The sequence below is a fragment of the Taeniopygia guttata genome, chromosome 1A (genome assembly GCF_048771995.1).
Source record: "Taeniopygia guttata chromosome 1A, bTaeGut7.mat, whole genome shotgun sequence".
Classification (NCBI taxonomy): Eukaryota; Metazoa; Chordata; class Aves; order Passeriformes; family Estrildidae; genus Taeniopygia; species Taeniopygia guttata.
Window position 1 is genome coordinate 1,653,106 of NC_133025.1, and position 27,318 is coordinate 1,680,423.

The 27,318-nt window shown below is 49.4% G+C and overlaps 1 protein-coding gene and 1 non-coding gene across 2 annotated transcripts in view; both read right to left on the reverse strand.

The window, feature by feature from the left end:
• LOC105758623 (uncharacterized) overlaps positions 1-27,318 on the reverse strand; it is a 93,175-nt gene that overhangs the window by 23,906 nt on the left and 41,951 nt on the right. The window contains exons 44-67 of the mRNA XM_072918488.1: positions 24,275-24,319; positions 23,977-24,048; positions 22,883-22,936; positions 21,628-21,666; positions 21,429-21,464; positions 20,595-20,702; positions 19,751-19,867; positions 18,240-18,344; positions 14,300-14,500; positions 13,466-13,501; positions 11,758-11,802; positions 11,178-11,222; positions 10,763-10,807; positions 9,949-9,984; positions 7,284-7,343; positions 6,574-6,699; positions 5,893-5,964; positions 5,703-5,738; positions 5,354-5,413; positions 4,576-4,620; positions 3,461-3,496; positions 2,211-2,246; positions 434-490; positions 231-302 (exon numbers count right to left, since the gene is read on the reverse strand). Of these exons, the coding sequence (XP_072774589.1) occupies positions 231-302; positions 434-490; positions 2,211-2,246; positions 3,461-3,496; positions 4,576-4,620; positions 5,354-5,413; positions 5,703-5,738; positions 5,893-5,964; positions 6,574-6,699; positions 7,284-7,343; positions 9,949-9,984; positions 10,763-10,807; positions 11,178-11,222; positions 11,758-11,802; positions 13,466-13,501; positions 14,300-14,500; positions 18,240-18,344; positions 19,751-19,867; positions 20,595-20,702; positions 21,429-21,464; positions 21,628-21,666; positions 22,883-22,936; positions 23,977-24,048; positions 24,275-24,319 (1,584 nt within the window). The remainder of the gene's footprint in view (positions 1-230; positions 303-433; positions 491-2,210; positions 2,247-3,460; positions 3,497-4,575; positions 4,621-5,353; positions 5,414-5,702; positions 5,739-5,892; positions 5,965-6,573; positions 6,700-7,283; positions 7,344-9,948; positions 9,985-10,762; positions 10,808-11,177; positions 11,223-11,757; positions 11,803-13,465; positions 13,502-14,299; positions 14,501-18,239; positions 18,345-19,750; positions 19,868-20,594; positions 20,703-21,428; positions 21,465-21,627; positions 21,667-22,882; positions 22,937-23,976; positions 24,049-24,274; positions 24,320-27,318) is intronic.
• Positions 22,285-22,365, reverse strand: MIR205 (microRNA mir-205). Its single transcript, NR_049154.1, has one exon. It is a non-coding gene; the product is annotated as a microRNA mir-205 (primary transcript).

The following is a 27,318-nucleotide window of genomic DNA, read 5'->3' on the forward strand; positions in this document are numbered from 1 at the left end:
GGGTGTGGCTGTGTTTTCCAGCAGAATCCTGGATGGGATGGTTTGGGATGGAAGTGACTTTAGAGATCACCCAGTTCCAATCCCAGCCGTGGGACACCCTCCACGATCCCCGGTTGCTCCAAGCCGCATCCAACCTGGGACTTCCAGGGATCCAGAGGCATCCATAATTTTTCTGGGAATTCTGTTTGCCACCCTCAGTCCCTTCCTCACAGGCTTTGGGAAATTCCCACCTTTTCTCCTACGGGTCCGTCCTCTCCCTTCTCGCCTTTGTCTCCATCAAAACCTGGTAGTCCCTGCTCACCCTGAAAGGAAAACCAGGAATTGGTGGATTTGAATGATTCCACCTCTCCTGGAAGGATCCAGCTGGATCCAAGTGCTGCTTCCCAGCGCTGATCCCGAGCAGGGAAGGGACAGCTTGGAAAGCCAAACTTACGGGATCTCCTTTGGTGCCTTTGTAGCCCTGGGGTCCAAAAATCATCATGGATTCACCCTGGAGAAAGGAGAAAACAGGGAAAGGGATCCACCGTGAGCGGATGGATCCCACTGGGAATGCAGTGATCAACAACAGCATTAATTGTTAGGGTTAATCACCCTTCATTAGAAGCTGAATCATGAACATGCCCAGAAAACCCCAAATCCTGAGGTTTTCCAGTGACCTCCTAAAAATGTTGGAGCCCGCTGGCGTTATCCCAGTGCATTTCTCCGGGATGGAAACGGACAATGGGACAATTCCCTGATCCCAGTGCTGGGACAGATTCCGTGAGTGATCTGTGGCTTTGTCACTCAGGGGGTCGGGATTTCCAGCTCTTCCCAGCGGTGGGAAGCGGCCGCCGGCAGGATTGGGAATGGAGCTGTCCGTGGTGTCCCGGGTGATGGATGCAGCTGGAGCTGAGGAACGGCACCAAGGTCACCCCTTAGAGGGAAGTTCTCAGAGGTGACACCCCAAAGTGTCACCCCTGGGAGCCACAGAGACACAGGGACCCCACGGACACATCCGTGCCGAGCTCCTCAGGGAGTGGAATCACAGCTATTCCAAGGAATGTCTCTGCTCTGGAGAAGGGATGGTTGTGTCTCCAAAGGTGGGCAGCTGGGCTCCCTTTGGAAAAAATTCCCTTCACTCAACTCCCTTCAGTGCAAATATTCCCAATCTGGGTGATTCTGCCTTGCTGGGGTTTTACCAGCTCTGCATGCATCAACATTCCCAAAAATCTGGCATTTTTTGGACTCTGCCCAACCCTCTCCACATTCTGGTTTCATACACATTCCTGCTTCCCAGCTCTCTAACAGAGGCAGGATGGGGCTCAACAAATTTTGGGAACAGAGGGGAGACTAAAAATCCTGCAGTTTAATCCAGCCCTGGGATCCATGGAGTTATTCCCACATCGATCCGGGGAGAAGGAGATGGAAAATTAAGCTGCAATCAGGTGGAACAATCCCAAGCTGTTTTCCCCCTCCGGCTCCCGTTTTATCTCCGATTCCACCTCATCTTTTACCAAAGCATCCTTTGGAAAACTCATCCCACATTCCTTCGGCTTGGGAAGAGTTCCGGGGCCTCCTCACAAAGCAAATTAAGAATTGATTGGTCTCCGGGGCGAGTTCCATTCCAGAGGAGCTTCCTCAGAGACAAATGGGCCTTAATCACGGAATATTGCATGACTCAAAGGCGGCATCATCACGGAGCTTTTCCAAAACCTCATTTTCCAAAGAGCCATTCCGGCCAGGAAGGGACTTAACAACACGCCGGGCACGAGTTCAGCGGTTTCTGAGCATTTTCCAGGAGCACTTGAGGAGTTATTTTCCCATTACCTGTCAGGAGCCAGCTCGGGCTGGTGGAAATTAGGGTTGGCTTTGGGGTCAGCTGCTCATTCCAAAAATCAGGGGGAGTTTTCTTCCTCTCTTAATTCAGGATTTTTGTGTCCCAGCAAATTGTTCCCAAAATTACTTTTTAAAAAAAAAATTTTTTATTATTATTATTGTTGTGCTTTGTAGGATCCCATCAAATCCATCCCACAAACTCAGCTCTGAGAGATTGCGAGGATGGCATAAAAAAATTGGGATTTAAATTGGTGGAGACCCCCAAAAAGGAGGGGGAGAATCCAGGTGTTGCATCCTCTTCATTTCACAGGCACAACAAGGAGAGGATGGATCCAGGCTTTTCTGGGAGCCACACAGTGAAAGGAAAACCCCCAAAAAAACTGGGATGTCCTTACTCGTTCTCCCTTTGGTCCCACAAGTCCCCGATCACCCTAAAAACAGGAAAAGATAAAAAAAAAAGGTGAATTATTCCCTTTTTATTGCCTCTTGTGCTGCTCAGGCCATTGATTCCCAGTCCAATCCACTAAAACCTCCTGGAGCTGGAAGTCAGATCCTCTGGACACTCTGGAAAACCCTCAGCTCGCCATGAAATGATGTGGAAAACCCAAATTTATGGCACTGACAGTGAATAAAACCCCATAGGACTGAGAGGGTTTCCTGACTCCATGCTCAGCACAATGCAGGATTGCTGCTGGATTTCCCATCCCAATGGGATTCAGCATCTCCATCCTGCAGAGGTGGCATCCTAAAAATGAAGGATTTCCCAAATTTCTCCCTCAAATCTTTTAATGGAATCCATATGGAATAGGAGCTGGAGTGCAGAGCACATGAGGCTGACCCGGGGGCTCTCCCAGTCCCTTCCCAGGAGATCTGGGATTATTCCCAAAGGCTGATCCAGGGGCTCTCCCAGTCCCTTCCCAGGAGATCTGGGATGATTCCCAAAGGCTGATCCAGGGGTTTTCCCAGTCCCTTCCCAGGAGATCCTGGGATGATTCCCAAAGGCTGATCCAGGGGTTTTCCCAGTCCCTTCCCAGGAGATCTGGGATTATTCCCAAAGGCTGATCCAGGGGCTCTCCCAGTCCCTTCCCAGGAGATCTGGGATGATTCCCAAAGGCTGATCCAGGGGTTTTCCCAGTCCCTTCCCAGGAGATCTGGGATTATTCCCAAAGGCTGATCCAGGGGTTTTCCCAGTCCCTTCCCAGGAGATCAGGGATGATTCCCAAAGTCTGATCCAGGGGTTTTCCCAGTCCCTTCCCAGGAGATCAGGGATGATTCCCAAAGGCTGATCCAGGGGCTTTCCCAGACCTTTCCCAGGAGATCTGGGACGATTCCCAAAGGCTGACCCAGGGGTTTTCCCAGTCCATTCCCAGGAGATCTGGGATTATTCCCAAAGGCTGATCCAGGGGCTCTCCCAGTCCCTTCCCAGGAGATCTGGGATGATTCCCAAAGGCTGATCCAGGGGTTTTCCCAGTCCATTCCCAGGAGATCCTGGGATTATTCCCACTGGTTTAAAAGGGCAGCTGCTGCCTATAATGCCAGGGAACAAAGTGCAGATAAGAGTTGCAGATAGGATAAGAGATGTAGATAAGAGTTGCAGATGAGATAAGAGTTGCAGATAAGTTTTGTAGATAAGATCAGTTCTTACTCTCTGGCCTTTCATGCCTGGGAAGCCTTTTGGACCCTGGAAAAATGCATAAAAATATGTAAGAACCTACAAAAACAGGTGGAAAGTGGGAAGGTGAGAAAGTTGGGAAAGAGCAGCCTCCATCCAAAGGCAGAGCTGCTTCCAGGGGTGGGCTCCAGCATGGAAAATCCGCTGGAAGAACCAGCACAGGAGCTCCTACTTTAACCCTCTGTGCACCACCGGGATCTCCTGGCAGGTGGATAAATTCAGCCAAATTCCCTCATTTTGAGAATCCCGCTGGGATTTTTGGACCCTCAACATCAAGGAAAAGCTGGGTTGCTCCAAGAGGTTCTTCCAAGGTGGAGATGGATCCTTGATGGGGATCTCCAGATCCCATGGAGGCCAAGGCAGGATGGGAAGCACATTTGGGGAGGTGAAAAGCCCCTGGTCACCCCATTGTGGACATCCCTGTTTGCTAAAATTCCCAGGAATATGCAGGAAGATGGGAATTTCCATATGCAGGTTCACCTTCCACTATCCCAGGGTGTTCCAAGCCTTGTCCAACCTGGCCTTGGACACTTCCAAGGATGGGGCAGCCACAGTTTTTCTGGGAATTCTGTGCCAGGGCCTCCCCAGCCTCACAGGGAAGAATTTCTTCCCAATATCCCGTTTTTCCCTGCCCTATTCCAGTTCAAAGCCATTCCCCCACTTCCTATTGCTCTGTGTCCTTATAAAAAAATCCTCTTCCTTTCATTCCATGAAAAATAACAGCCTAATAAATAATAATGAATAAATAATAATGAGTTTATCCAAATTCCAGCTGCTATTTGTGTCTCCCCCTACTCAGCCCCCTCCAGTGGAACAAGAACCTGAAATTCCTGCTGTGAAATTCCTGAAATTCCTGCAGACCTGACAACGGCAGGGAGGGCTTGATATTCCAGGAGGGCTTCCAAACCTTGGGATGAGCCACCCAAAAGGACAAGGACAGTAGGGAATCCACTCCCCCATCCCCCTGGAATTCAGGTTCCCAAATCTCTGTTTCCCACTGGAATAATCCCCTTGTATTTCTCTCACAGCTTGTGGGGATTCTGCCAGCCGTGGATCTGTGGTTTTTTCGGGAATATGGGAACACTCACCATCATTCCAGGGGGACCCCGCATTCCCACGATGCCCTCGTCACCCTGGGGGATGCAGAGGAATGAGGCACACAGGGAATCCCAAACCCACAAACCGTCCTGCTGGGAATGGGGCAGGCAGAATTCTCTGTCTCCAGAGGATTTTCCAACCTCTTTATCCCTCCATGGGGATTAGGTGCCGGGTGTTCTCATGGATTGGGATGAAAGAGCTGCGCTGGAGGGTCCATGGAAGCCTTTTATGGCCTCCTTGAGTTGACCCTACAGGACCTGCCTTTAAACCTCAGGAATTGCCCGAATTCCAAATAATTGAGGCCAAGTTTAGGTCTCCCATATGAAGCCAACACAACTTGAGATCCTGGGATTTAGATTTATGCTGGAGTCGGAAGAGCAGGAACATGATTCCATCATTTCCTTTGGATAATGAAGCTCCGGCGACGTTTACCCACAGCTGTTGACATTTCCAGGGAGTGTTTTGCCTCGGGGGCCTCATCCCAAAGCAGGTGGGGAGTTTGTCCCAATGGATGGGGCCGTAAAATCCCAATTTATTTGTGGGACAGCCATAGGAGCAGCAAATTTAAACGCGGCCTCCAATTCCGACTTTGTCTTTGCCAGAACGAGACCAAAATGTCTCAGGGATAGGATGAAAAGGGAATTTTGCTGCCTGAAACCCTTCAGGAATTTCTGGGATGGATGGGAAGGAGGTGATGGATAAAGTTACTTCCAAAGGGGGCGGGAGGCTGCAGGAATCCAAGCCTGGAATATTTATGGATGGACCTACCTGAGGGCCAGGGAATCCATGGGGACCTCTTGGACCAACAGCTCCAATGCCAGCTTCTCCCTGGAAAGCAGAGAATTCCAGAGGTGTCACCAGGAGCAGGGAAACCCCACCACACAATTCCTGATTAGTCTGGCCAGGACTGAAATCCCAGGAAGACTCAGGAGACTCATTTCCATGGATTTTCTGCTGTTCTCTCTGGTGCTCCAGGAGCCATGGGAGGAAGGGTGTGAGGGTGGAATGGGATGGAGTAGGATGGGGTCAGGGATGAGGAGCCAGGAGAAGACAGGGAATTGTCCCATTCCCATCCCAGGATTTCTGCTCGTGACTTTCCTGGGAGGGTGGCACTGACCTTGTTGCCTTTGGGTCCAGGTGTCCCAGGAATTCCCTGTAGGACAAGGAGAACAAGATAAAAAGGGAGGATTTGCTTTGGAAGTGCTCAGTGCCCTCGTATCCCAACATTCCCAGAGGATCAAAGCCCATCCAGCCCAGATCCCTCATCCATGCTGCCCAAAAGGCACAGGGAATATGTACAAATCCACCTCTTTTCCTGGGAATCCTGATGGTCCCATGGGCCCAGGAGCTCCACTCCGGCCTCTCCTCCCACGTTCCCCCTGGAAAACAAAAGCCTTTGAGAGGAGAACACACGGATGGGAAAGGTCCCGATTTCCCTGATCCAGACAAAAGCAGGAGCATGGATCTGAGTGTTCCTTGCACTGGCAGGAATTTCCTCATGGAAAGGGCGGTCAGGCATTGACAGAGGCTGCCCAGGGAGGTTTGGATTGCCCATCCCTGGAGGTGTCCCAGGAATTCCTGGAGGTGGCACTCACTGGGGATTTGGCACAGCTGGACCCCATGACCTTGTAGGGCTTCCCAACCTCAGTGATCCTGGGATTCTGGGATTCCTCCTGCTGTTCCCAGGGATTAATGACCCCAACATTCCAGCTGCCACTCCTTCCCAGTCCTCTCCTCCAGCTACATTAAATTCCCAGGAAGAACAACTTCCTGGGAGCTCCACTGCTTTCTTTAGGAACCTGAGGAGCATCCCGTTGTTCTAATCATTCCCGGTACATTTCCTTTTCCAACAGGGATTTTTTTTCCCCACTTCCCCGACAACCTCCAGGCTCAGGAAGACCTGGAATTGTGGGGGTTTGGCCCACAGGGGCAGTTTGCTCATGGTGGTCACCTTGAGGTGACAAACACAACCCATGGTGTCCCCTCACCTTCTGTCCCGGAATTCCGGGCACACCCGGAGCCCCTCTGTCCCCCTGGGATCCGGGAGTGCCGGCGTTGCCGCGAATTCCTTGGATGCCCTGAGCTCCTGGAGGTCCTGGGGCTCCTGGCTCGCCCTGGTGAGGGAATCACAAGGAATTGGGATATTGGGTGGGATTTGCTGGAGGTCCTGGAGAAAGTCTGGGATGTCTCCTTGAATTCCCACGACCAGCGCACGGAATTTGGGACACCACTTCCAGTCCTGATCCACAAGGAGATCCAAGGGCTGGAGAAATTGTCCCCGAACTTTGGGATGTCTTTTCTTCCCAAGTTTTGGTGACAAAAGGGCTTTTCCATGGCTAAATAAGGACAGAGCCTTTAGCTCCTGTGGTGAATTCAAATATTCCAGGGATCCCTGGAAGTCGTTCCTGGCGAACCCACAATTCCCTGGAATTCTTTTCCCAGCCTGAGGATGTCCCTGCTGATTGCAGAGGGATCAGCCCAAACCCTCCTATGATTCCAAATTTATCCTAAGGATCTCCCTCTGGAACAGCCCTTTGGAGGACACAGAGCATTCCCTCTATCCCAAATCCTTCTCCCGTCTTTCCAGGATTATTTTGGTGCTTTCTCTTTGCAGCCACTTCCGTGCTCCGCACCCAGCAGCAGAAAACCAGGATGACAAAGAGGAAAAACCCAGGGAAAAAGTGAGATTCAACCTTACCTTAAATCCAGGTGGCCCAGCCTGGCCAATGGGACCTCTGAACCCAATTCCTGGTTCTCCCTGTGAAAGGAAAGTCGGGAAAAATCAGGAATTCTCCCTCCAGTGTAAACCCAGCACAGGGAGAGTTTGGTTCATGCTGTTCCAGGGAGATCCAGCTGAAATCCCACAGAGCTGATCCCACTCCGAGGGTTCCTGCAGAGCCCTCAATCATTCCCAAGGTGTCCTGTCCTTGTGATCCTTCTGGAATATTCCTGGGAACGTTATCCCAGGATTCTGGATCAAACACATTCCCTGGGATTCATGACTCCAAGGTGTCCTGTATGTGTGATCCTTCTGGAATATTCCTGGGAACGTTATCCCAGGATTCTGGGTCAGACATATTCCCTGGGATTCACGACTCCAAGGTGTCCTGTCTGTGGGATCCTCCTGGAATATTCCTGGGAACGTTATCCCAGAATTCTGGATCAGACACATTCCCTGGCATTCATGACTCCAAGCTGTCTTATCCGTGTGATCCTCCTGGAATATTCCTGGGAACGTTATCCCAGGATTTTGGGTCAGAGACATTCCCTGGCATTACTCATTCCCAAGGTGTCCTGTCCCTGTGATACTCCTGGAATATTCCTGGGAACGTTATCCCAGGATTTTGGGTCAGACACATTCCCTGGCATTCATGACTCAAAGGTGTCCTGTCCCTGTGTGATCCTCCTGGAATATTCCTGGAAATATTATCCCAGATTTCTGGATCAGACACATTCCCTGGCATTCATGACTCCAAGGTGTCCTGTCCCTGTGATCCTCCTGGAATATTCCTGGGAATGTTATCCCAGGATTTTGGGTCAAACACATTCCCTGGCATTCATGGCTCATTCCCAAGTTGTCCTGTCCCTGTGATCCTTCTGGAATATTCCTGGGAACGTTATCCCAGGATTCTGGGTCAGACACATTCCCTGGCATTCACGACTCAAAGGTGTCCTGTCTGTGGGATCCTCCTGGAATATTCCTGGGAACATTATCCCAGAATTCTGGGTCAGACACATTCCCTGGCATTACTCATTCCCAAGGTGTCCTGTCCTTGTGATCCTTCTGGAATATTCCTGGGAATGTTATCCCAGGATTCTGGATCAGACATATTCCCTGGCATTCATGATTCCAAGGTGTCCTGTCCCTGTGATCCCCCTGGAATATTCCTGGGAATGTTATCCCAGGATTCTGGGTCAGACACATTCCCTGGCATTCATGACTCCAAGGTGTCCTGTCCCTGTGATCCTCCTGGAATATTCCTGGGAATGTTATCCCAGGATTTTGGGTCAGACACATTCCCTGGCATTACTCATTCCCAAGGTGTCCTGTCCCTGTGATTCTTCTGGAATATTCCTGGGAATGTTATCCCAGAATTCTGGGTCAGACACATTCCCTGGGATTCATGACTCCAAGGTGTCCTGTCTGTGTGATCCTCCTGGAATATTCCTGGGAATGTTATCCCAGAATTCTGTGTCAGACACATTCCCTGGCATTCATGACTCATTCCCAAGGTGTCTTATCCGTGTGATCCTCCTGGAATATTCCTGGGAACGTTATCCCAGGATTTTGGGTCAGACACATTCCCTGGCATTCATGACTCATTCCCAAGGTGTCCTGTCCCTGTGATCCTTCTGGAATATTCCTGGGAATGTTATCCCAGAATTCTGGGTCAGACACATTCCCTGGTATCAATCATTCCCAAGGTGTCCTGTCCTTGTGATCCTCCTGGAATATTCCTGGGAACGTTATCCCAGGATTTTGGGTCAGACACATTCCCTGGCATTCATGACTCCAAGGTGTCCTGTCTGTGGGATCCTCCTGGAATATTCCTGGGAATGTTATCCCAGAATTCTGGATCAGACACATTCCCTGGGATTCATGACTCCAAGGTGTCTTATCCATGTGATCCTCCTGGAATATTCCTGGGAACGTTATCCCAGGATTCTGGATCAGACACATTCCCTGGGATTCATGACTCCAAGGTGTCTTATCCATGTGATCCTCCTGGAATATTCCTGGGAATGTTATCCCAGAATTCTGGGTCAGACACATTCCCTGGTATCAATCATTCCCAAGGTGTCCTGTCCTTGTGATCCTCCTGGAATATTCCTGGGAATGTTATCGCAGAATTCTGCGTCAGACACATTCCCTGGCATTACTCGTTCCCAAGGTGTCCTGTCTGTGTGATCCTCCTGGAATATTCCTGGGAACGTTATCCCAGGATTCTGGGTTAGACACATTCCCTGGCATTCATGGCTCATTCCCAAGGTGTCCTGTCTGTGTGATCCTCCTGGAATATTCTTGGGAATGTTATCCCAGGATTTTGGGTCAAACACATTCCCTGGCATTCATGACTCCAACGTGTCCTGTCTGTGTGATCCTCCTGGAATATTCCTGGGAACGTTATCCCAGGATTTTTGGTCAGACACATTCCCTGGCATTCATGACTCCAAGGTGTCCTGTCTGTGTGATCCTCCTGGAATATTCCTGGGAACGTTATCCCAGGATTCTGGGTCAGACACATTCCCTGTCCCCAGCCACACCTCAGGAGGTGACCTGGACGCTGATCCCGAGGCGAGAAGTTGGGATATGGGAAAAGGAGGAAAAGTCACCCCTGGCTGGCCCCAGCTCCGTCCTTTACCTTTTGACCTTCCTCCCCTCGGTCTCCTTTGGTGCCCTGGGGAATAAAGAGAAGATTCCAAGGTCATGGAATTGTCACCCCTGAGCAAGAGATTTCCAGGGATTCTCTCCCTGGAATGTGGGGGAAAAACTGGGAAAACGCCGTAATTCCAAGGAATTCAGTGATGGGATGAGAGGGGACATCAAACGTCCCTCTCAGGTCATTATGTGGGTGAGTGGCATCAATCTCTACTTCAATTATTGAGGTTTTTGGTTAATTTTAAGGTAATTGCTTAAAAATAAATAATAAATATTCTAAAAGAATAGATAATTGCTTCAAAAATAATTGTTTTAAATAAATTAACTATTTTCAAACACTGAAATAATTAATTTAAATTAATTTAATTACTTCGGTGTCATCATGCACTGTTCTGTCCTATCCTGGGAGTTTCAGCTTCTCCATAAAAAATAATTCTGATGAAAACATTTTTGCCTAATTATTTATTAATAATAAATAATAAAAAAAATTTCACTGCCCTAAGTGTCCACGAAATGAGTTTTTTTGTGGCATTGTTTCCATCCCTACCCTCATGCCAGGGCTGGAATTTCCTTGTCCATCCCATCTTTTAGTTCTCTTATCCAGCAGAAAATGAACACTGGGGACCCCCCTTGAATTTTTGGTGTTATGGAACACACTAATTCCATCATTTAGGTTGGAAAATTCCTCAAAAATCACTAAATCCAACCTTTAAATTTTGTATTTCCTCCTGAGCGTGGCAGATGTGGGGGAAACTGCTGGAATTTCAAAGGATCAGGCTGGAAAACCCCATCCCTACCTTTTCTCCTTTGTCTCCACGGGCTCCAGGAGCTCCCATTTCTCCCTGGAAAACAGCCAGCAACCCCTTCAATCCCAAAAATTCATTATTCCTAGGAACTTTCCCTTCCCTCTTCGCTTGAATTTTTGGGATGGTAGGATAGAATAATTCCATCATTTAGGTTGGAAAATTCCTCAAAAATCACTAAATCCAACCTTTAAATTTTGCATTTCCTCCTGAGCGTAGCAGAAGTGTGGAAAAACTCCTGGAATTTGGGACCAAAACCCCCAGGAAGGTTCAGGGATAAAGGTGGGAATGTGCCAATCCCATTTTCCATTGGAGCTGAGTGTATTCCCATCTGCCTTTCCCATTCCAGACCCTCTCAGCACAGGGAATTCTGGTTTCAAAGGATCAGGCTGGAAAAACCCATCCCTACCTTTTCTCCTTTGTCTCCATGGGATCCAGGAGCTCCCATTTCTCCCTGGAAAACAACCAATCCCCAAAAAAATCAATCCCAAAAATTCATTATTCCTAGGGATTTTCCCTTCCCTCTTTGCAGCAGCTGCCCTCATTCCTGCTGTAGTTTTTGGCAAATATCCATGGAGGAATCCCTGATTTCCAGCACTCGCATTCCCACAATGGATTGGGAATTCTCCTGTACAGTGGGAATGCAGAGGGAAAAGCACAAATCCCAGAAAAAAGACAAATCCAGGGTTTCCCTATCCCAAGACAGGGAATAATTTGAAGCAGGTGTTAAATAATTCCATGAATTTGAAGGGGACAGGAGGAATCCCAAACTGATTGAGAATTCCCAAAGCACAAATCCCATGTTTGGATCAGCTGTGAAGGATTCCACCCTGGAATTTCTGCTCATCACCAATGGCAAAACTGTTGATTTTGTTTTGATTTTCCCGACTTTTTCCCTGTGATTCCTCAGATTCCAAAGTGAGACAGTTCTGGGAAAATGGATCATTATCCCGGGAATGTGCACTAAAATGTGGGATAAAAGCACTGACCTTTGGGCCACGGGAGGAGGGATCTGCTGGGCCACCTCCCTCCTTCTGCAAGGAAAAAATGCACCGGGATGGGATGGGATTCATGGGATGGGATGGGATGCGTGGGATGGGATGGGATGCGTGGGATGGGATGGGATGCGTGGGATGGGATGGGATCCGTGGGATGGGATGGGATCCATGGGATGGGATGGGATCCATGGGATGGGATGGGATCCATGGGATGGGATGGGATCCATGGGATGGGAGGAGATCCATGGGATGGGATGGGATGAGATCCATGGGATCCGTGGGATGGGATGGGATCTGTGGGATGGGATGGGATCCATGGGATGGGATGAGATAGGATGGGATAGGATAGGATCTGTGGGATGGGATGGGATCCATGGGATGGGATAGGATCTATGGGATGGGATGGGACCCTTGGGATGGGATCCATGGGATGGGATGGGATGAGATCCATGGGATGGGATGGGATTCATGGGATGGGATGGGATCCGTGGGATGGGATGGGATTCATGGGATGGGATGGGATCCATGGGATGGGATGGAATGGGATGGGATCCATGGGATGGGATGGGATTCATGGGATAGGATGGAATGGGATCCATGGGATTGGATGGGATCAATGGGATGGGATGGGATCCATGGGATGGGATGGGATCCATGGGATGGGTTGGGATGGGATCCGTGGGATGGGATGGGATGGGATGGGATAGGATAGGATAGGATCTGTGGGATGGGATGGGATCCATGGGATGGGACAGGATCCATGGGATGGGATGGGATCCATGGGATAGGATGGAATGGGATGGGATCCATGGGATGGGATGGGATTCATGGGATGGGATGGGATCCGTGGGATGGGATGGGATCCATGGGATGGGATGGATCCATGGGATGGGATGGGATCCATGGGATAGGATGGAATGGGATGGGATCCATGGGATGGGATGGGATTCATGGGATGGGATGGGATCCATGGGATGGGATGGGATAGGATGGGATAGGATAGGAGAGGATAGGATCTGTGGGATGGGATGGGATCCATGGGATGGGATAGGATCCATGGGATGGGATGGGATCCATGGGATGGGATGGGATCCATGGGATGGGATGGGATCCATGGGATGGGATGGGATAGGATGGGATAGGATAGGATCTGTGGGATGGGATGGGATCCATGGGATGGGATAGGACCCTTGGGATGGGATCCATGGGATGGGATGGGATCCATGAGATGGGATGGGATCCATGGGATAGGATGGAATGGGATGGGATCGATGGGATGGGATTCATGGGATGGGATCCATGGGATGGGATGGGAGAGGATGGGATAGGATAGGATCTGTGGGATGGGATGGGATCCATGGGATGGGATGGGATGGGATCAATGGATCGGGATGGGATCCATGAGATCTATGGGATCCATGGGATGGGATCCATGAGATCTATGGGATCCATGGGATGGGATCCATGAGATCTATGGGATCCATGGGATGGGATCCATGGATCCATGGGATAGGAAGGGATGGCATCCATGGAATGGGACGGGATGGCATCCATGGAATGGGACGGGATCAATGGATCAGGATAGGATTGATGAGATCCATGGCATCCATGGGATGGGATTGGGTGGGATAGGATGGATAGGAGAAAGGAGCAGCTGCCTCCACCCTGGGATAAGAGCAGGACAGGAGGAATTCCGTACCTTAATTCTCCTTGGGTGATGAGGGCCTGGATATGCCTTGGATTCAAAAGGAGGAGAGGGAAGTGTGAGAGCAGCTGGAAAAACTTTTCCTTGAGCCATGGAAAAGATGCCTCTGAGGAATGGGATGTGAGGAAGGAAGTGGGGAATCCCAGAGGGAAGCTGGGGGTTTCCAGGGATCACCAGGATCCTTTGGAGGGTTCCTGGTTGGATTTGGGGTGACCTCCAGGCTCCCCATCTGCTCCAGCCTGGATGGGACATGGACCAAGGAATTCCTGAGGAATTCCTGAGAAATTCCAGACTTTTGGCAATGGCACAGGTGTCCCACTTTAACCCTGGAATTTTTGGAGAAGGTGTGGATGAGCTCATTCCTCCTGGGAACGCAGGGTAAGGTTCACTCCCTGCTTTCAAAGAAATCCATTTATGGCAAAACTATCCCGGATTTTCCACCCTTAACTCCTGGGAGTTAAGTAGGATTTTTTTGCTCCTAAATTTTATAAAAATCCACTCCCCCCCCATATTTCTGGGATCTTGTGTTAAAGATCCCTGGAATGTCCAGGTTTGTCAGGAATGGACAGGTTTATCACCACCCACCCTCACAGGGAAACACCTTCGACATTCCAAGGGGATTCCAGTTGTTCTGTTGTCCCCAAGAACCAGATTCTTCTGTTCCCTCATTTCCGTGGATAAATTAATGGAGAAGGAACCGTTTGTCCATGAAAAATGGATCCTGCAGCAGATGTTTCCTGCTTTATTTATGGATATTTATCCCTAAACTTCCACATTCATTGTGTCTTTGCCTGGATGGGAAAACAGGAATCCACTTCCATTGCTCACCGCGGATCCCAACGGGAATTTCTGAGCTCCCGGAGCACCGGGGGGATGAGCTGGTGGTGAATCCTCCAGGGAAGGGGCACTGCTTCCTCCTGGATCACAGGGATGGCTCTGGAATGGGATCCTTGTGGGGTGTCCCTCATGCTCAGGAGATCTCCTGGATCTCCTTGGGATCGCGGAGCCGTTGTCGGAATTCCCATTTTCCTGTGGGGAGGGAAACACGGCACCTGATATACGGACAGGGAATGGTTTAAAAGTATCAGAGGAGAGAATTGGGTTGGATGGGAGGAAAAAATTCCCTACCCAGGGAATGGGGAGGCCCTGGGAAAGGTTTCCTGGAGAAATTGTGGATTCCCCATCCCTGAAAGTGTCCAAGGTGAGGCTGGATGAGGCTTGGAACAACCTGGGATAATGGAAGTTGTCCCTGCCCATGGAACTGGATGGGCTTTAGGATCTTTCCCACCCCATTCAGTGATTCTACTAATTTATAATTATAAAATAATAATATTAATACCAATAAACCAAAATTATCTTTCCCAACCTTAAGAATTCCACGATTCCATTTTCCAGTTTAACACCAGGCTACAAATCCATGGCTGTTTCAAAGCAAACCTAAAATATTCCAAAATTGAATTAAAAATCCCTCCCTGCTCCAGCCATTCCCAGGCAACTCCGTGTTTATTGTACCTAGACCATCCAATTGGAATAAAGCATCAATTAATGCCAATTAAGGGCCATGTGTTAATCAGCCCCTCGGTGATAATTTGGAATACTTAAGGCACACAAAGTAAAGCAAATCATTCCTGACCTGGCTCCTAAATTGTTCCTGCTTTTCCATAGCAACAGTGGGAAATGATCCATTGGAAAAACGAGAATATTCCTATCAGGAATATTCCTGACAATTATTTCCTGAGGCAAATATTTGGGGAATATTTGGATCTGAAAGTGAAATTTGAATTTGTTTGCCATAAATGTCCTGAGACCTTCCAGGAGGGTAAGGAGAAAGAAAAATCAGGATGTGGTGTATTATTTAGGGATATTCCCTTTTGTTTTTTTTTTTAGGAACAAAGATCTGGATTCACCTCCAATTATTTCCTGGATTTTTAGATGGTTTAAGCAGGGAAAATAAATCCTAAACTTCCAGGGAATGTTGGTGAGTGCAGCTCGGTGGGGTTTTCAGGGATGTTCATCCTGTTTTCCTGGATTTTAACAAATCACGGGATAATTCCACCTCATGGATAATGAACCCAGCAAATTTCTGGCTCACCATGGGGGAAAAAAACCCAATTTTGAGCCAATTAAAACTGGAATTCTTTACTGGAAGTGGATGAGGATGAGGGGAAAAGGGATAAAAGAGAGATGAAGGATAGGCTGGCATGGGGAGAAGCCATCCAGGATGGGATTTTTTGGGATAAAGGAGGGAAAATCCCCCAGATGTGGCACCATGGGATGGGCACCGCTGCTCATTTCCCTGGGAATGGCTCTAAAATTCTCCACAGATCCTCGTGGAGGTGATTCCAGAGGTTGCCAAGACCTGGCTGAGGTTTGGAATGTTCCCTGGGATCCCATTTACTGGGAAATTGCCTGGAGTAATGAGACTTCATTAATTCTGTGATTTCTCTGTAATTTTGGCAGTTTCCTGCTCCAGGAACGAGGCATTTCCAAGAAAAATTGGGAGACTGCTGCTCCCTCGAGGAATGATTTGTTGCTGGCAGGGAAAAAAAAAAAAAAAAAAAAAAAAAAAAAAAAAAAAGGAAGGAAAAGAGGGAAGGGTGAAGAGGAGGAAAGAGAAAAATCTAATTAAATGGGAGAGGAAAAAAATATTCCTGCAGAAAAGGAAAGGGGAAAATAGGGAAAAAAAGGGACAGGATTTCAGGGAAGAAAATGAAGCAATTGTGGGTTTATCCGTATGGAGATGAGGGGGATTTATCCCAATGAACTCTGGAAAGGAATAAGCCTAAATGCAGGGATGGAGGAGCATGGAGGAATTTTTGGGATGGTCCCATAATCCCAAAGTTCATCCATGGATGAAGATCCATCCCTGTTCTGGACACGTGGATTTGGGCTCATCCCGCTCTTCCCAGCGGTTCCTTTGCTTCCAATTAACTCCTGCCAGGAGCTGCTCCGAGGGATGGAGCTCCTGGGCTGTTCCAGGTGGAAATTTGTAATTCCTGCTGCTGCTACTGGGAAAACCGTCAGGAAAACTGTCAGGAAAACTGGCTCCATCCCTCCTTGGCATCTCTGGGAGGTGGGAGCTGCTCCCTCCCTGCCTTTGGAATCTGCTGTTCCCTTCTCATGAGGATAAATGGGATTTTACTCCAAATGCAAGTGAGGAAAACATCCTTGGGATGTAGATCCCACCCTGCTGAGGGAATCTGGAGTGTCCTAAAAAATTTGTGGGAGTTGTTTTATGTTTACAAAGCTCCTGATAGAATGGGGATGCATCAGGAGCTGCTGGAGCAAATCCAGAGGAATCCATGGAGCTGCTCAGGGCTGGAGCCAGGCTGGGAGAGCTGGGAATGTTCCCCTGGAGAGGAGAAGGATCCAGGGAGAGCTTCCAGCACATTCCGGGGCCTGAAGGGGCTCCAGGAGAGCTGCAGAGGGACTGGGGACAAGGCCTGCAGGGACAGGACACAGGGAATGGCTCCCACTGCCAGAGGGCAGCCATGGATGGGATCTTGGGAATGAGGAATTCCTGGCTGGGCTGGGATTGCCAGAGCAGCTGGGGCTGCCCCTGGATCCCTGGAATGTCCAAGGAAAGGCTGGAGCAGCCTGGGATGGTGGGATTGGAATGGGATGGGATTTGAGGTCCCTTCCCACCCAAACCATTCCGGGATTCTGGGATCAAGGAGGCTCAGAATCCATCCCGAGGGATTTTTATGGAAGTTGGGGATGGAAAAGGGAAGGGAGACCCTTCCTGGAGTCCCGAGATTCCCAGTGAAACCCCCGGACCCCAAAATTCCTTCCTGGAGCACAGTGAGGGTGGGGATGGATCCAATGCCAGGCTGGGAGAGCTGGGAATGGAGGGAATTCCCTGGGAAAGGGAGATTGGGGTGGGATTTTGGGAATGAGGAATTTCTGTCTGGGCTGGAATTGCCCCTGGATCCCTGGAATGTCCAAGGCCAGGCTGGACACTGGGGCTGGAGCAGCCTGGGATAAGGGAATATTCCCTGCCTGGGGCAGGGGGATGGAATGGGATGATCCTTAAAATCCCTTCACCGCCAAACCATTCCAAACCCGATGGATTTGGGCTCCATCCTCTGTGTTCCTCCAGCTTGAGCATTCCCAGGAGAGGGAATTTCTGCATCAGGAGGAAAAGCAGAGCCCACGGATGCTCTTGGCACATCCCGACATCTCCAGAGCCGCAGTTCCCACTCCAGGATTTTCCTTTGGAGCCGGGAGCCCTCTCGTGGCTGCTGAGCCCTCGTGATTCCAGCTCTGTGATTATCCCTGGAATTCATTTCCTGCCTAGACCATAAAATCCTCCTCTCTAAATGAGTCAGATGCTCCAGAGCACAGCAGGAACATCCTGGAATATCTGTGGAATATCCTGAGACCGTATCCATGAATTTCTATATCCACGGAAAGCGGGAAGGAAAAGGAAACCTCTTGTAGGAGGCATATTTTAAATTCCCTGTTTGGAATTTAAATTCCCAGTTTTAAAAGTCTTGGGAATCATCAAATCTTCAGCCAAGCAAACTGGAATACCACAAGGATGGTGTGGCCTAATGAGATCCACTTTATCTGTGGGATTATCCTGGTTTTGCCCCCAAAATTGTGGAATTAACCAACAAAACATTTCCCAAGGGATTTCTATCACTGCCATCAACCTCCTGCCCATTCCAGGAGCTCTGGTGTTCTCCAGGGATATGGAGAAGCCATTCCCAGGATTAAGATTTGCATCCCAGTCCATCCCTGGTCTGAAATCCTTGGGAAAACGTACCTGGCTGGTGTCCTGCTGGGCTTGTCCTTCCAGCCTCTCCTCCAGGAGATCCAGGGAATGGTTTTCCTGCAGATCTCCTGGATGTGGCGGGGGCACAGCCAAACTCTGCAGAGAGGGATGGATAAACACCAAAAAAATTCTATTAATTACTGGGAAAAAATGGAAAAAATGGGGAAAATGGACAGCAGGACCTTTTCCCAAGCCCTGACACCGATCCATGCAGAAATCCTTATCCTTTCTCTAATTTCATTTTCCATTGCAATTAAATAGGGGCAAAACTCAAAATTCCAGTGATCTGTCCAGTCAGGCTCTGGGAATTTTAACTCCTCTGCACCCATCCAATCAGCATCAATGGAAAAGGAAGGATTCCCTGAGGGAATCCTCCCTGAGGGAGTGAGGGATGCTCTGATGGTCCCAAATCCTTTTTCCTGGTTTGGGTTGGGCTCCCAAAGCTTAACACAGAGAGTTTTGGGGTCTCTATATCCCAAATCCCAACTTTTGCTGGCTCCAGGGTTGTGTCTCTTGGTGCAAACCTCCCCTCTCGAGCCCCTAAAATGTCCTAATCCAGCTTGGAGAAATCTGGGAAGAACCTGAGGACACAAGAGGAGCCTGGGGTAGAGAGGGAATGTCCTGTCCCACCTTGTCCCAGATTCTGAGGAACTGGATCATCCTGATCCAGCCACAGAGGGAGATAAAACCCCAGGAGATGCCTCCTACAGGAACCCCAGCATGGAGAGGAGCCTTAAAACTGTGGATAAATTCCTGATTCCCATAAATAGGAGCTGTTAATCAGGAGGCAAGTGGCTGGAATTTGTCTGTCCAAATGAGGGTTCTGGAGTCACAGAATCATGGAATGTCCTGAGTGGGAAGTGACCCACAGGGATCATCCAGTCCCAGGACATCCCAACAATCCCTGGGAGTGTTGTCCAAACACTCCTGGAGCTCCGGCAGTACCAGCATGGACAACCCCAATCCATCCTGACAACAGGACTGGATCCATCCCTGCCAGGGCAGGAAACGCTCCACAGAATCCCAGGATAGAAAAGAATTCCAGGACCATGGAGTTCAACCTGTGCCTGATCCCCACCTTGTCCCCAGCCCAGAGCTCTGAGTGCCACATCCAGGGATTCCTGGGACACCTCCAGGGATGGGAGCTCCAAACCTCCCTGGGCAGCTCCTGCCAAGGCCTGACCCCCTTTCCATGGGGAAATTCCTGCTGGTGTCCCCCCTGAGGCTGTTCCCTCCTCCTGTCCCCATTCCCTGGAGCACAGCCCGACCTCCCCCTGGCTGTCCCCTCCTGGCAGGGACTTGTGCAGAGCCACAAGGTCCCCCTGAGCCTCCTTGGCTCCAGGTTCAGCCCCTTCCCAGCTCCCTCAGCTTTTCCTGCCTCTCCGTTCCCTTCCCAGCTCCGTTCCCTGCCCTGGACACTCTCCATGTCCTTCCTGATTGGAAGAACCCAGAACTGGACACAATAAAACCCCAATTTTGTCTTTCCTGCTGTTTATTTTCACCTCAGGGAATCCTCCAGACAGCGGCACCTCCGGAGCCTCCAGCTCCAGGCTCTGTCCCTCTCCTGTCCCCTCGGTGCTGGCTGGGACACTGTGGGAAGTGTGGGACCCCAGCAGATCCTGCCGCACCAAAAGAAGGGATTGGTGTGACAGTAACAGCCCCGAGCCCCCAGGATCCCCACCCATCAGGAGCTGGATCCTGGTGGCTTCATCCCAACCTTTCCCAACCTTCCAGCACGCTCTGTCCCACTTGGTGACGTTTCTGAGCCAGGATGGGATGAGTGGGCAGCAATTCCTCACTGACCACATCCAAACTTTCCTTCCCAGGAATCCTCCTCCCTCCCTGGGATCCCTTTTGCTGTCGAGACCCCACTCATGACCCCTTTTGGTGCTTCCAGCCCCACACCCACCACTCCAAAGACTCCCTGAGGGCACAAGGACACTTGGGTGGCTTTGGGAATGGCTGATTCCTTAATTTCCATTTAAAAATGAGTGGTTTGTATCCCTTTATCCCAAAAATCCCAGATCCTGGTGCCATTCCCAGCCTCTCCCAAACCACCACGTCCTGCTCGGTGACAGAGGTGACCCTGATGGCTTTGGGGGTCTTCAAAGACTCCCAGAGGGCACAAGGACACTTGGGTGGCTTTGGGAATGGCCGATTCCTTAATTCCCATTTAAAAATGAGCGGCTTGTATCCCTTTATCCCAAAAATCCCAGATCCTGGTCCCAGCCACAGCCTCTCCCAAGCCACCACGGTGACAGAGGTGACCCCGATGGCTGTGGTGGCTCATTCCCATCTCCCTCCTTCCCTGGAGGTCTGTCACCCCTGGCAGGTGACGTGACTCACGGTGACAGGCGTGGCTGCCTGGTTTTCCATGGAAGTTTTGCTGGTCCTGGAGCCAGCCCGGAGCCCATCCCGCAGGATCGCGTCGGAGAGGTCCCTCAGCAGCGCCAGCTGGAACCAGTGCACACCAGTAAGGCAGCCCAGTGCCACCCTCCTGTCCCCAACAGGTGACAATCCAAGGGCAGCCAGCCCAAAACGAGGAATGATGGATTCCCGGGGGCTCACAGTTTAAATACAGCTTTGGGATCAAGGAGATGATTCATGGAGCTTTTGTGGGGTCTGTCCCCATCCTAAATAAAAACCCCACATTCGTGGCCTTTCATGACTTTAAGGGGAATTTAAAAATAGGGAGACCGGGGAAAAATTCCCTTTTTCCATAGGAATATGGGGATATGACAAGAGGGAAGGGTTTTAAACTGAATGAGGATTTAGGTTGGATATTGGGAAGGAATTTCTGGGAGGCTGGGAGGGTGGAATTCCCAGAGAACTCTCTGGAATTCCCAGAGAATCTGTGACTGCCCCATCCCTGGAAGTGTCCAAGGCCAGGTTGGATGGGGTTTGGAACAATCTGGGATAGTGGAAGGTGTTGAGGTTGGAATTAGAGGGGCTTTAAGGTCCATGTGTCACATGTGACCTCAAAGCCACCACCCACCCCATAAAATGGCCGCAAAAAAAAATCTGTCCCAGAAATATTTAAATATAACCTGGAAAAGGAAATGGAATGAACCTTCCTGGGATTGCTGGGGGAGCGAATGTCACCTCCAGGATTCCAGAGGGAAGAGATGGAAAAGCCAAATTACACCCCCTGGTCAGGAGGAAGGACAAAGGATCTCCTACCTTGATCCCGTACACTTCAAAAAGCCTCTCCAGGTCCTGCAAGGGGAAAGAAAAGTCCCAACTTTGCTCTCCAGAAAGTTTCTCCTGGAGGTGGCTGATGGCCAAGGGGACACACGTTGGGTCCCCTCTGCCATCCCAACCCACACAGAGAGGGAGGTGCTTCCAACATTTATACACTCTTTAATTTTGATTTATTTACCTTCATTTCCACTCCTCTTCCTGGTGGGCCAGGTTCTCCCTTGGAACAAACGAGATCAGCTCATTAATTCCATCATTAATCATTCATTTCCATGAGGAGCAAGAAGAGGAAGGGGAGTAATCCCATATCCAGCCCTTCATCTGCCACCAGCCCGCTTGATAATCCCAGATAAATCCCATTTAGGGGTTTGAATCCCACCCTGATCCTTTTCTCCTCCACTGGACATGGGCACAGCTGGATTTTGGAGGGAAAGCCTGGCCCATGAGCAGCGTCCAAGTGAGGTTTGGGCCAGAACTTTGCTCCAGAACTTCTCCACCTCTTGGCCACAAATGTGTGGGAAAGGAAAGATTGTTGAGGTCCCTGGGTGCCACCAGTGCCATCAGTGCAGAGGACACCAAGGAGGACGATGGCCAAGCTGTTCCTGTGGTTGGTGGTCCCCTCTGGGGGTGGCCATGGTGCTGGTGGCCCCACACGTGGTTGGATCCAATGTCTCCAGCGGGATGGGATCCCACAGAAAGTCACGGTGACGGAATTCCATCTCCAGGTGAGACATCTTGGATGGAGCAGGGATGAAATCACGGATGAGCCGCAGGGGTTTGGAAGGTCCAGCCTGAAGGCTCCCGGGGTGAGGAACATCTGCTGAGGTGGGGCTGACCTGCCTTTCTGAGGGGCTTCATTTCACTGAAATCCGGGTTCTGCATCGACAGATTCCGGTGGAATGAAGGGCACCAGGAAGGCTCCGATGGCCTCTCCAGCCGAGGTGTGTCAGGGAGAATTTGGGTTGCCTCTTCCCTTGGATAAATCTTTGCTTTTCCAAAGGTCTGGATCTCCTGGCAACCAGGAAATCTCCCTGTCCCCACTGGTGCTGCTTCCTGCAGCGTTTTCCTCTCCATTAAGGAAGGAGCTGTTCCCACCTCTAAAGGTCTTGGATGTGTGGGATTTGAAGCCATTCCTCCTTCCACCCCTTTCCATGTGCTCTTCAACTTGCAGGAGGAGGAAAAGAAGGACCAATCTTTGAACATTCCAGAAATTTATCCCGTTCGACTCCTGAAGGACATTCTTCTTCCTAAAGAAGCTCTGTGGAGATGTGGGACCATGGCCCCGGTGCGACCACGAGTTCCTGAGCCCATCCCAGGAGCTCTGCTTTGAAATCCCAAACTTTTGGGGGGTCAGAGGAGACCTGAGCTGGGTTTTCCTCCCACCTGACCTGCCCAAGGTGGTGGCACCACCACAAAATCCTGGACTCAGGACCTACCTTTGGGCCTGGGGGGCCTCTCTCGCCTCTCAGGCCGTCCTTCCCAGGATCTCCCTGAAAACCAGCAGGAACGCGTTAGTTCCCCTCTAAAATTCCCATTTCCTGGGTGTTGATCCCAAACTACTGCCACCTTTTCCAGAGGGACCAACCAACCCTTTGCTGTGTCTCCCAAATTCCCGTTTTTAGGTTAAATTTGGAGTAATTCTCCTCGAAGCCTGGCCACCAGAAGGGCTCATGTTCCCGGGAGTTTTCCTGCTTTTCCTTTGCTATCCCACCTGGAATCATGGAATTACCTCTTGTGCAACCCAAATTTTGCTTTTATTTCCCTGCCACCACATCTTGGCTGAGGAAGCAACACCATTTCTTTGGGAAAGCCTGGGATTGGATGTGTTTTGCATCCATGGGGATATTTCCTGCAACTTTTCTCCCAATCCTACTTTTCCTGTGACTCAGGACACGAGTCCTGCAGAAAATCAGGAATTTGGCAGGAATGGCTACAAAGGATCCATCCAAAGACACCCTTTGGACCTCTGGGAATGAGTTTTTCTTCCCAGCACAGCAAAATTTCTTGGGAATTGCTGCTGTGGCTGCTCTGTCTCATGTCCTTCTCTGTCCCCATCAAATAAACAGCAAGAATAAATAAAATTAAAAATAAATAATTCTTTAAAAAGTTAAAAATTAAAAAAATTAAATAGAATAAGCAAAATAATTTGATAGAATAAATTGAATAAAGTAAATTAAATAATAAAGTAAATTAAATAATAAAATCACAAATTTAAACTCTCAATTCTTGCTGAAATGGCCACAGGGAAAAGGGTGAGAGTGGGGGAGGAGCTGCTTTGATATTTTTGGGACTCTCCCAAAGAGGATTTAGGTAAAATCATGAGAAACTTAGTAATATTTTCCCTGATTTTTTTTTCCCCCACAGGGATGAAAAAAGGATGGAGTGAATCCATCTCTGCTGCATCTATCCACGTTGGATCCATCCAACCCCAGTCTGAAGAAATAAATATTATTTACTTATAATGCTGGGAATAAATAAAAGGTCTCCCAAAATCCACCCTCTCCCAGCTGCTCCTTCAGGGATTCCTTACATCCTTTCCAGGTTCTCCTGGATCTCCTTTCATTCCTTGCTCTCCAGGTCGTCCTGGGAGTCCAGGAGGACCCTGCAAGAAGAGATTGAGAAAAAAAACAATCCCAAACAGACCCCGAGCAGCAGCTCAGAAATGGAAAACAGCAAGGAAAATATAATTTTTCCCAAAGGAAAGGAATATTTGGAAGTGGATATTTCCAAGTGAGGGCTCCCATTGGGATGGAGAAGGGAAACAGAGTAGTCCCACCACTCTCCAGGGCAGGAAATGATAATAATAGTGAGAAAAATGGAATTATTACCCTGATTCCTCTCACTCCTGGCTCTCCAGGGACTCCAGTTTCTCCCTAAAAGAGAGGAGCAGCTTTCCAAATGTTTTTCCATCAAGTGACAGAGATTTTATTGCACTTAAACCAGGAGGAAACGGTTTAAAGGGAGAGAACCAAGTCCATCAAACATTCCAGGGGCTCTAATGGATGTTAAATCTCTTTAGCCCTGCTTAATGCTTGGAAAACTGGGATAGAGGCAGGTTTTGGGATATCTGGGATGTCTTAAATTAGGGATGGTGTTTTACAGCATTCCCATAAATGAGGAAAAAGGGGTACAATGTGGGGAGTGACTGGAATGTTTAAGTTTAGGAGAAGGATGAGGTGATTGCCACCAAATCCCACTTTTCTGAGCTCCAGGAATGTTTGGATAATGGTCTCAGGGACGGGGTGGGATTGTTGGAGTGTCCTGTGCAGGGACAGGGGTTGGACTGGATGATCCTGGTGGGTCCCTTCCAACTCGGGATGTTCTGGGATTCCGTTCATGGCACTCTGTTTTCAGCATCTCCCAGAAAAAACAAACAAACAAACAAAAAAACAACAAAAAACCAGCCTAGTTATTTTTTGGCTTTTCTGCTCCAGCCTTTTGCAATGTGAAATCCAAGCTAAAAGAAAACTGAAGAGGATTCTCGTTTAAGGACAAATAAGCAGGAAATAAAACAAGCAGGGATCAACTTCAGGACCAATCCAAGGATTTCATTTTCCAGCTGCTGTTTTCCTGCACCTCGGGAAGGGGTGAGAGCACCTTGGTCCCAGAGGAGCCTTTCCTCCACGGTTCTCCCCACAACAAAAAGCTGCTGGGTTTTCCCAAGTTTTTTACCCTCATTTCCTACTCAAAGTCAGAGCTCTTGTTCTGGAATCACAGCTCTGAAGTTAGGGCTGCTGGAATGCAGTTGCTCCCTTTTTTCCCAAGATTTCCCTGGGTGATCCTATTCCACTCGATGTCCAGGGATCAACCCAACCCTTGGAGCTGCAGGAAGCTCTTCACCAACTGAGGTCAGGAGAGGTTCTCCAGGAGCAAAGTTGGGAATTCATGGGAGGCTGGGAGGAGACAGAGCCAGGACAGGTGACCCAAACTGACCACAGAGATATCCCAAACTGACCACAGGGATAGCCCGAACTGACCACAGGGATATCCCAAACTGACCACAGAGATATCCCAAACTAACCACAGGGATATCCCAAACTGACCACAGAGATATCCCAAACTGACCACAGGGATAGCCCAAACTGACCACAGGGATATCCCAAACTGACCACAGGGATAGCCCAAACTGACCACAGGGATATCCCAAACTGACCACAGGGATATCCCAAACTGACCACAGGGATATCCCAAATTGACCACAGGGATATCCCAAACTGACCACAGGGATATCCCAAAATGACCACAGGGATATCCCAAACTGACCACAGGGATATCCCAAACTGACCACAGGGATATTCCAAACTGACCACAGAGATATCCCGAACTGACCGCAGAGATATCCCAAACTGACCACAGAGATATCCCAAACTGACCACAGGGATATCCCAAACTGACCACAGGGATATCCCAAACTGACCACAGGGCTATTCCAAACTGACCACAGGGATAGCCCAAACTGACCACAGGGATATTCCAAACTGACCACAGGGATATCCCAAACTGACCACAAGGATATCACAAATTGATCACAGGGATATCCCAAACTGACCACAGGGATATCCTGAACTGACCACAGAGATATCCTGAACTGACCACAGGGATATTCCAAACTGACCACAGAGATATCCTAAACCGACCACAGAGATATCCCAAACTGACCACAGGGATATCCCAAACTGACCACAGGGGTATCCCAAACTGACCACAGGGATATTCCAAACTGACCACAGGGATATTCCAAACTGACCACAGGGATATCCCAAACTGACCACAGAGATATTCCAAACTGACCACAGGAATAGCACAAATTGACCACAGAGATATCCCAAACTGACCACAGAGATATCCCAAACTGACCACAGAGATAGCCCAAATTGACCACAGAGATAGCCCAAACTGATCACAGGGATAGCCCAAACTGACCACAGAGATATCCTGAACTGACCACAGGGATATCCCGAACTGACCACAGGGCTATTCCAAACTGGCCACAGGGATAGCCCAAACTGACCACAGAGATAGCCCAAACTGACCACAGAGATAGCCCAAACTGATCACAGGGATAGCCCAAACTGACCACAGGGATAGCCCAAACTGACCACAGGGATATCCCAAACTGACCACAGGGATATCCCAAACTGACCACAGGGGTATCCCAAACTGACCACAGGGATATCCCGAACCGACCACAGGAATATTCCAGATAATGTGACATCAAACTCAATGTATAAAAATAAATTTTTCCAGAAGCCAGTCAGGATGTTTTTGTGAGTGGCCATCTTGTTTTTTTTGTGAGAGGCCATCTTGTTTTTTGTGAGGCCATCTTGTTTTTTGTGAGGGCCCACCTTGTTTATTGTGAGAGGCCATCTTGTTTATTGTGAGGGCCCATCTTGTTTTTTTGTGAGAGGCCATCTTGTTTTTTGTGAGGGCCCACCTTGTTTTTTGTGAGGGGCAACCTCATTTGATGTCAAGAGGGAACGTTTTTTAGGGTTCCTATTCTATTTCCAGGGACCAACCCAGCCCTCAGAGCTGAGGAAAGCTCTGCTGGGGTCAGGAGAAATTTCCAGAAGCCTGTTCTGATGTTTTTGTGAGGACTCACCTTGTTTGGCCATAAGAGGGAAATATTTGGGCAGTTCTGTGAGGAGCAGGGAGCTGAGCTCCATGATTTTTATGGACCCTTTCCAAGTTGAGATCATCTGAGGCTCAGAGCCAGAAGTGACCCCTCAGGGCTGGTGTGGCTGCACCTCGAGCTAAATCCACATCAAGCAGGTGTGACAAAAAAAATCCTGATCAAAGAATTCCAGAATGGTTTGTGTTGGAAGGGACCTTAAATCCCATCCAGTGCCACCCCTGCCATGGCAGGGACACCTCC